General features: G+C 40.4%; 1 protein-coding gene across 1 annotated transcript in view; it reads right to left on the bottom strand.

Annotated features, from left to right (window-relative positions):
• Positions 1-5,001: 5,001 nt before the first annotated feature.
• The window catches only part of LOC104955694 (girdin-like), a 24,384-nt gene continuing 20,233 nt past the window's right edge, over positions 5,002-9,152 (bottom strand). The window contains exon 12 of the mRNA XM_010783081.1: positions 5,002-5,147. Within this exon, the coding sequence (XP_010781383.1) occupies positions 5,002-5,147 (146 nt within the window). The remainder of the gene's footprint in view (positions 5,148-9,152) is intronic.

Below are 9,152 nucleotides of genomic sequence, written 5' to 3'. Positions count from 1 at the left end.
TAGTTTTACTTTACTCTAGCTTTACAAAAATAGTTGTTTTGATAAGCTTTCAACCTCAGTTAAATTGTCACCCATTTTTATTAAGTTTGCCATATGTATATTGTTTAGTGACCAGAACAGTAAAGACAAAACTCCTGTAACACAGAATACTTCTCAATTAAAAGTCTATCCCTTTGGCTCCCTTTATCAAGGCTTATATTAACTTTTCATTGAGGTACTAAGGTTTCTAACTGAAATTGGCTAACTGAAAGTTTAGCCAATTGCTTCAGTAATGTACAATTGGCTCAATTAACACAAGCCAATTATAAGAGGATCTTTCAAGACATTACTTTTTAATAAAAGCACACGAGGGAACTGAACTACATTTTTAATCATGTGCCAACATAAGTATTAACATTTGGAGATTATGCTTCGTTTTCTGTCCCGATTTAATAAGTAATCTGTATCTTCTTTATGTTAAACATATACACCCCTAATGTCACAACAGCACAATCTCACATTTCAAACACAAAAAGCAGAAAAACACCACATCAAATTGTATGCAAAACAGGAAGGTTTTATTTGTCTTATTTTAACATCTTGTGGACAGGGGATACGATACATTTACATTAAGACACAGGAACATTTTAATATGACTTGGTACCTGGGAATTCCAGCTTCCCAATAAACTTTGTTAATTTACTTTTCTGTAATACATTTCATGTGAAATGGTAAACATGCTCATCATCCCTAGCCAGTTTTAACTTTTGTCCCCCTGTCTTTACAAATATAGTTAAAATAAATAGATTAGTCTTATTTAACTTAAATTTGCAACATATGTTTGATTGGCTTCATATTATTACCCCACAGCAACTTTAGAAAGGCAAAGACACCGCAGGGGATTGAACCCTGTCCCAACAAAGTCAGGAGTGCCACCACCGGAGTCTTTTGCTTTTTTTTGTTGTAGCTGTTATAGGTAAAAGCAAAACCTGGAGGAACAAAAACAAATTTGTTCCTCCAGGAAAAGAAAACCCCTCAACACCTGGCTGCTATAATTTGTTGTCACCACATGGGGATTTCGCATGGTCACGAGCCTGAAACTAGAAGAAAGACAACTGGTTTCCCCAATCCCAGCATTCCCCACGACACTTCATTGTTGTATGACTGATTCCAGCGAACTCTTTTATCCACATTTACGAGGCCACAATACCAGCGTCCCTGGTGATACCCAAAGCGGTTTCTCCCTTTGCAATTCAGCTGGACTCGCTGGTCACACGGACAGGCAAGTTTACAGCTGTAATGGAAAAAAGGACAATTAAGCCGCCCCACCTCCCGCCCCATAGAATTCCCACACTTAAAAACCAATATCACAATACGATCATTACAACAGCTATTCTTTCTCAGTAATGCTCAATTCTTCCAAGTAATAAAGATTGTACCAAGTCAGCCCGTGACTCCCCGCAGAGGTTTTAGTCGCCTGGCTCAGTAGCAAGATAAGTTGAACGAGAAATCTGAAAGGAAGAGAGGAGAATGTTGCCCCCCCAGAAACCCCTTGACCAAAATACGCCAACGTTTTACAAATCTTCATGAAAAGTATGTTGTGTGTTATGAATAAAATGTTATGCAGAGCTGGGGTGCATGCAACATGTTGAGTTACACATTAAAGCCATGGTATGTTAAAGAAAAAATAAATCAAGGGAACCGAAATTACTTAACTTAGCACCCATGAGACTGAAGTGATGCAGTATTAGCGAGACAAGCTTGCAGCTCTTGATCTTATAGTGACTGGATTCTCAGCGTTCCATCCCAGAGGATAAATTAAGACTTTTTTTTTAGGCAATTTGACCTGAGAAACCATAGGGGAAAGAAAAGAGGCACACACACAAACACAGAGGGCGGGGCTTCTGCGAAGGACGTCGGAGGGGGTTCGGATCTAAGCTCAAGCGCACAAGGGGTTGGTACTTCATTCAGGGGCCACACTCATATTCGCTGACAGCTTCCACAGATGGCTTTGCATTCAGAGGCAGGCGAGATCGGAGCAGACAGACGAAAATGATCTGAAACAAAGAGTGATCTACACAAAACACCCACCACACAATACTCAAAGATTCGAGTTTTACTCATCTTGTGTTTTAAGATGCAAAGCAATAGGGCCCCGGCGCCAAAGAGGAATGGGCTAGTAAAGCATTGTTGTTACTCATGATTTCGAGGTTAACAAAGCCAGTTCCAAGATGTCATTTTGATAACTACAACATTGCAAAAGTTTATTTTGAAAAGGTAGCCCAACATCTTACTACATGCTGCAGGTTAGAGGACTTCACTCGCTGCTGAACCAGTCTCACGCCCTGATCTCAGATTTCTGTAAAGAGAATTGTAGGAATACACCGAACCAATGCACAATATTAACTAAAGCAACACATTTGCGCTGCATTACAGACCAAAACAAAGCTGCACAATGCACAGCTTTCCTCAACTGCTTTTTTTTTCTTCTCTATCTTTGAAAATCGCACAGTTGCACGATTGGGAGTAATTTTATATGACCAAGCTACCACTTGCACAGTTGCGCAAGGGCAAGCAGCTGAGGGCTAATAATTCAGAAACATCACATTTGAACCTGACTCCATTTGCTCAAACTGCGTGTTGGTTGATTTCAAACGACAGGATGATTGCCGTGTTGTCCTACGTAGACTGCATTCTTCCTTTGGACTGTTCTGTAAGATCAAAGAGGCAGACAAGAGACACCCCTACACCCCCCTCACAGTATCGTAGAACTGACTATTGTTATCCTTACCCAAATGCTTTACTGCAGATAACGTCAGAATCAAAGAGGGTACATCAAATCCTTCCATTATTACAAGACTCTTGTTAAGAAAGCACAACAGTGCCATTTCTACAGAGAAGTATAGCAAGTTGCTTTAATTTCAAGAACAATGAGGACAGTGAAGCCCATTCAAGATATGTGACCCCTCTAGGGTTGATAATTATCCAACATCATTTTTTGATGGATTCAACTTATCTGCCTTCAATTTCCACTTTGAAAAGGATGTCACTCGAACCCAGGTCACATCCGTGCTCTACAAAGCTCCAGGCTTAAGTCATACCTGAAAAAGCACAAGAAAAGCTCCCCCACACAAGCCCCCCCAAAAAAGAACAAATGCATACCAAAACTGTATTCAATCACAACAAGCTATGCATTTATTATGCAATAAGAAAATCCTTTACAGATAGTTCACTCATTGTATTGTCAATACAAGGCATAGTAACTAATTGCAAAGGAATTGCAATGGAGGAATTTAGCCAGACAATGAATGTTAAAAGAGAAATGTGAACACATTTAGGGACCTTACGTGAAGCTCGATGTGCAAGGACACTTGTACAAACAATGAGTTAGGAGAGTTCCTGATGGTCTCGGGTATTGGAAAACGCACAGGACACAGCACACTGAAAAATGCAAAGGAAAAACCCTCTCCCCACAATACCCCTCCAATGATGCAACACAGATCTACAAGACAATTACTAGCATTACAGTGCCCCTACATTAACGACACAACTGTATGACTAGAAATACAATTCATGAAAGATTGAAGCAAATTTTCCAGAACATTTAAATACCGCAAGCCGGAACGCGAGGGATTCCTTCCTTATGAACTGTAGACGTGGACTTGGATGTAGATTTTTGAAGGACGGCCATACAACTTAATCTGCAAGAGTAACAAATACACAAGCCCCTCCCAACCCAACAAAGCAACTGCCTGTACAGAATTGCAATGATTTCTAGTAAGGAGATTTGTTACCACCCTCTCTGGGAAAACAGAGCTTCTTGCTACACCAGGAGACTAGATTTGAAGTTGCTATCCTGCGGGGCAAAGAGTCCACTCGAACCCGGTTGGGTACGCCTGGAGGTTTCCTACTCAGGCCATTTTGCGTTGGGTAACATGGAGCTGTGAAGTCTAGGGAAGAGACTGATTAACGTCCCACAACCCCACCCTCCCATTACCCAATAAGATGTGCATGAAACTCAATTTACAACATGTTCTGAACAAGGTAGAAGTAATAAAACCCAATAGGTTAATTGAACAATATTAAATACCTTCCTACATCTCTTTAAACCGCAGTGGATGCACATGATCCCGATCCATAGTACTATAGTTAATAAAGATGTGTATCAAAAGGGGGTTCTTTCGATGATCCACTTTAGGGGGCAGGCCTGTGAAAAGAAGAACTCGAAACACGTTTTAAATGTCCCCTCCCCCTACCCAAATACCTTTCTTAACCCGGATCAACTAATTAAAACATATTTTTCCTTTTTAAGCAAACATTACTGTAAACTACACAGCATAGGCAATGATGAGTTAATGTACAGGATAGTTACACCCTCATGTACATTTCATGCATTAACTCACTGCTCAGGTTAAGAAGTAGATCTGCACCAATGGTGCGCAGCTGAAGCACTGAAGGGTTGCTGTATACACACATCAATCGGCCGCACAGGAGACCATCCACTCTCTCACTCCAATGACGAAAGCTCCTTTCGGGGGAAGACCTATCGAACAACATGGGGCTGCCTCGATCCGGCTGGGGGAACTACTTGTGATCGCAGGGGTAGAGAAGTCCGATAAGATGTTCCTCTCTCCAGCACACTACCAAGGCATTCATCACAGCAGACACCACCACACGCATGTCAGCGCACAACAGGAGCGGTGACCACGGTACAAAACGATTTACACGGCTTGCCTGTAAAGAGGAAGAGAGAGCTGTGCGAGAAATTGTGTTCTACAATCATTTCTAGGAAATAGTATGAAAACTGCCTGAAAATGTTAGAGAGATACCTCTACCCAATATACAAACCACCGCCTTGCTTTAAACTTGTGAAGCTAGAAGACTGTGCGCCCTGTCCCCCCCTTGCATCACTGGCTGGCTCTGGAACTGCTTCAGGATGGCCGCTCTGCTGCTGCTGCTGCTGCTACCCTGCCCCTCTGGCTCCCTCTGGTGTACACTTCGCCAACAACTGCTGCAGCTGCTTCATGCTCTCTTTGGCCCCCTCTGCTCTTCCCTCCATGCCCTCTGGTCCTTTCCTGCCTGGAAACACTCTGGTCCTCCCAAGCCCTTTGGTCCTGTCCTGCCTGGCTCCACTCTGGTCCTCCCCGTGTCCTCGCTGGTCCTTCGATCTTCATCACACAACTAAGTCCATTTTTTAAAATTACTACAATAACTAAGTCCATTGGTCCACTCGATAACTCAGTCCATTTCCCCCCCCCCCATGAAAAAAAAAAAATCTTCTTTCTTCTTTCTAAGTAATTTAAATGATTGGAAAAAATACATATCATCCTCTATGCCTCTTATTCACTGAGCAACAGCTTGTAATAAAAGCTTTGATTCCTTACGAATTGCCTTAAAACTGCAGTTTGTGCATTTCTTTGCCCAAAGGAATTCGCTTGAAACAAAGAGATGAACGTCTTTAAAAACAAAAAGCGCAATGACTAAGATACTGCAGCATAACAAAAAAAAAGGATTGCATATCAACGCGTTCCCTAATCATGACAAAGATCATCATCGACGGTTTTGATTCATTTACCCAAAAAAAAAAATCGTCTTAAAAGGTTCTTTGGTTTAATAAGATCATTAGATTTGACTTATCTGACCCAATCTTCATTAATGTTCTCCTCTTTTGGCTCGTTTCAGCGTGAGAATATCCCCAGATAATTTGCACGTTTAACTTGCGTCTAGCCATTCACATCTTAACTTATCTCTTGGTTAATCTTCTCAGGTTGAAGTCACCTCTTCTTTTTTTTTACTTCAGTCTTGCATCAGTTTTTTTAAACATTACTTTATAACAACGTCTGCGTCTTCATCTACCCTTGTCATCTTGCTGTAAGCACTTTCTTGTCGAGTAACATCAGCTAATAGCGCACAACAGTAATAACTTAACGGTCGTTTAGTCACGAGGCTTTTTATACCATCAGCTGTAAGATAATAGCCTTCAAAACAAAATTCCTTCACCAACTCTGTGTAGCTTTGCAAAAAAAGCTTGACTGGAAGCTGACCACGCCCTTTCCATCTCTTTCTAGGTGCGTCACCACAAGTTATTCAAATCGACCAATAGCCAACCGTTACAGGCTGCTACGTCACGGCCGCCATCTTGAGCCAACTGCTGTTAGAAGCACAACTTTGTTTACGATTCATTTTTCTAAACTTTGCGTTTAACCGTAACGTCATATAATATAAACGTTACGCTATCCACTGTCAGGCTAACAGACCGAACGTTTGAGAGTAACGTCTTAACGTTGGCATTAAACACGAGTCTATTTTTGGCCCACTTGCCCTGCCGTTAGCTACGAGCTAACATTAAGTAGTTTCGAAAAAAGTGAAACTTAGATATCTGATTAAGGCAGATTTTTCAGTGACATTTGCCAACTGAAGCGTATCAATCAAACATAAAGCTCGATCACAAAAAGTTTAGTCTAAAAAGACAATAGAAGGCACAACATATCCTTCATATTGAGGCTAAGCGTTTAGACAGGGACTTACGCTTCCCTGAAAACACAAAACTTTGAAAGAAAACACGAATATAATGTGAGGTAGAATACATCTACACATCTTCAAAGCTAACGATTGAATCTCAAAGTAATAAAAGGAAATAAAAAGAACGGTTTAACCTGTAACACCTCTAACCGCGCCGGATTCGTTTCAATGCAGTCTGAGATGAAATGGCGTCACCAGCGGTATTTATACTGTTTGGGTGATCCGGATACGACAAGATGTGGTATTCATCCGGTGAAAAAAGTAGTCCCACTTTAACAGGAACAAAACTTACAAAAATAAAGTTTGGCGTTCGATTCAAGCTGAAACTTGAAAGAATATGCATCAGTGTGGGAATATGGGGCACTGTTGAACATAGTATTATTGCCCAAAGATGTGTTCATATTCAAACTTCTTCAATACAGACACTGAGTAAGTTTGTGTTGATGTTGTCAATTGACTTCAGAATGTTGGACATATGTTGAACGCAAACAGATAAGTTATTTACATTAAAAAGGGAAATGTTCAGCCTTGCACCACGACATCCAATAGCTGACGTCACAGGAGCTGCTGTGCGGATGAGTTTTTACTTGTGTGTAATGCGGTCCGACCAAACCGGATCAAACTAGAATGTGCTAGAGTCGCCGGATCTTATTCCCCTTTACTGCAATGATACGCCATTTGATCGACAAACAATAGAAAACAGCTAACTCATCTTCTCTAACTTGGATGGCCTATGTTCAATCACGTTTGTTGTTGTTTTTTGCTAGATTTGGCAGTTGCTGTTAAAGCTACTGGTGCTGGCTGGCTGTATTTTGTTTTTCAAATATGATTTGGTATTTTGGAGACCTGTATTTACTAGCCTCTATTGTGTGTATCATGGCTCTAATTTGCAACCAAGCTATATACTAGCGATTCAATAGTTGGCCTACAGCTTTGGGGCTGCAAGGTGTACGTGATATGACTAGAAATATCCAGAAACATCTAGTGGAAGTTTGTCCCTGTGATGAGGTGGAAAATTACCAGTGCTGAAAGGCCAACATGTGAGGTACTTCTGTTCACCAGTAGATGGTGCAGTGAAAGCCATGTATTCATGCTCCCAATGCCTGAAACCTTCCTATGTGTTTTCCTCTGCTGATCTGGTTGTCAACTGGATTGCAGTAGCTTATCCTGGACATTTCTGGGCAACCTCCTTCATGTTACTATTTAAGTGACAACTCTTTGTTATTGACACTGGCATTTTTAGTAACATTATTTATTTAATTTACTAAACAGAACTAACATTCCTAAATAATACATGTTGTAAACATTCAGTTATGTGGATAGAATGTTGACTGAAATAGTCAACATTCTTCATTCTTTTTTTAAGCAAAATGGTAAAACAGATCTCATAATCATAAGTTGCCTTGGGAGAGTGTCCAGTGCTGTCCGCCAACCTTTTTATAGTCACAGGGCAAAAATATCCTCATTACACATTTTAGAATAGCTCAGTTTAAATTCAAAAGGTGGGAAAGAGCGGTTACTGTCATAATGACAGTGTCATTGATCAGCAACGGCCGGGCGTGGTTTTCCTCTTTATGAGTTTCAACCAAGACTGTAAAGGCTTCAACCCCTCCCTACCTCAACAAGTTGATCTTTTTAATGTTTATTAGACAGGTGATAGTCACACATTAGCAAAAGAGACGTCTCCTTTCATGTGATACTAAGGCCTCTGATCTAATCAAGGCTCATCAAGACATTTTTGTGGTATAGGCCTACTTGCAAATCAAGGCGTTTTTTTTTACAATTTGCATATGGTACTTAATGATTTTGTGCAAAGTTGGGAAGCAAAGTTAACGGTTACAGGATATAGTTATGAATGTTGAAGAGCGAGACAGCACAAACATATTCCATTATGGCACTAATGGAATTAAGTGAGGAAATAGCAAACTGCATGGAGAATACAAAACAAGCAGTGGGAATATTTATAGACCTACAAAAAGCATTTGACACCATAGATCACAACATTTTACTGACAAAACTGGAAAGGTATGGCATCATAGGGGAGGGATTAGACTGGGAGAGATTATTTAAGCAACAGACAACAATTTGTTGAAATAGGTGAACATAAATCAGAATACATGAACATAACTTGTGGAGTACCTCAGGGGTCTGTGTTGGGTCCAAAGCTGTTCATCATATACATCAACGATATTTGCAGAGTATCAAATATATTGATAATTATTTTATTTGCAGATGATACTAATATTTTTTGTTCTGGTGACAATTTGAAACAGCTAATGGAGGTAATAACAGCAGGAATGATTAAAGTAAAACATTGGTTTGATAAGAACAATTTATCATTAAATATAAGCAAAACAAAGATTATTCTATTTGGAAAACATAAAACAAATCTTCAGGTGCAATTAACACTAGACAACATAAACATAGAAAGAGTAAATGTAAATTAATAAATTCCTTAGGTGTGGTTTTTAGACCACAAAATCAGCTGGTCTCACTAAATAAAAACGACCGTCGCCTTCCACAGCCGTGCCGCTTTTCTGTGTTGCCCACGCCCCTGTGTGGTTAGACCATCCCGCCTGTCCTGGCGAGTAGCTGCCGGCTTTAGCCAAAAACCCACACCGAAACTCGGTCAAAACGATAATGTACTATCT

The sequence above is a fragment of the Notothenia coriiceps genome, unplaced genomic scaffold (assembly GCF_000735185.1).
Source record: "Notothenia coriiceps isolate Sejong01 unplaced genomic scaffold, NC01 NC01_scaffold00024668, whole genome shotgun sequence".
In the NCBI taxonomy this organism is placed as follows: domain Eukaryota; kingdom Metazoa; phylum Chordata; class Actinopteri; order Perciformes; family Nototheniidae; genus Notothenia; species Notothenia coriiceps.
This window is presented reverse-complemented; position numbering and strand designations above follow the sequence as displayed.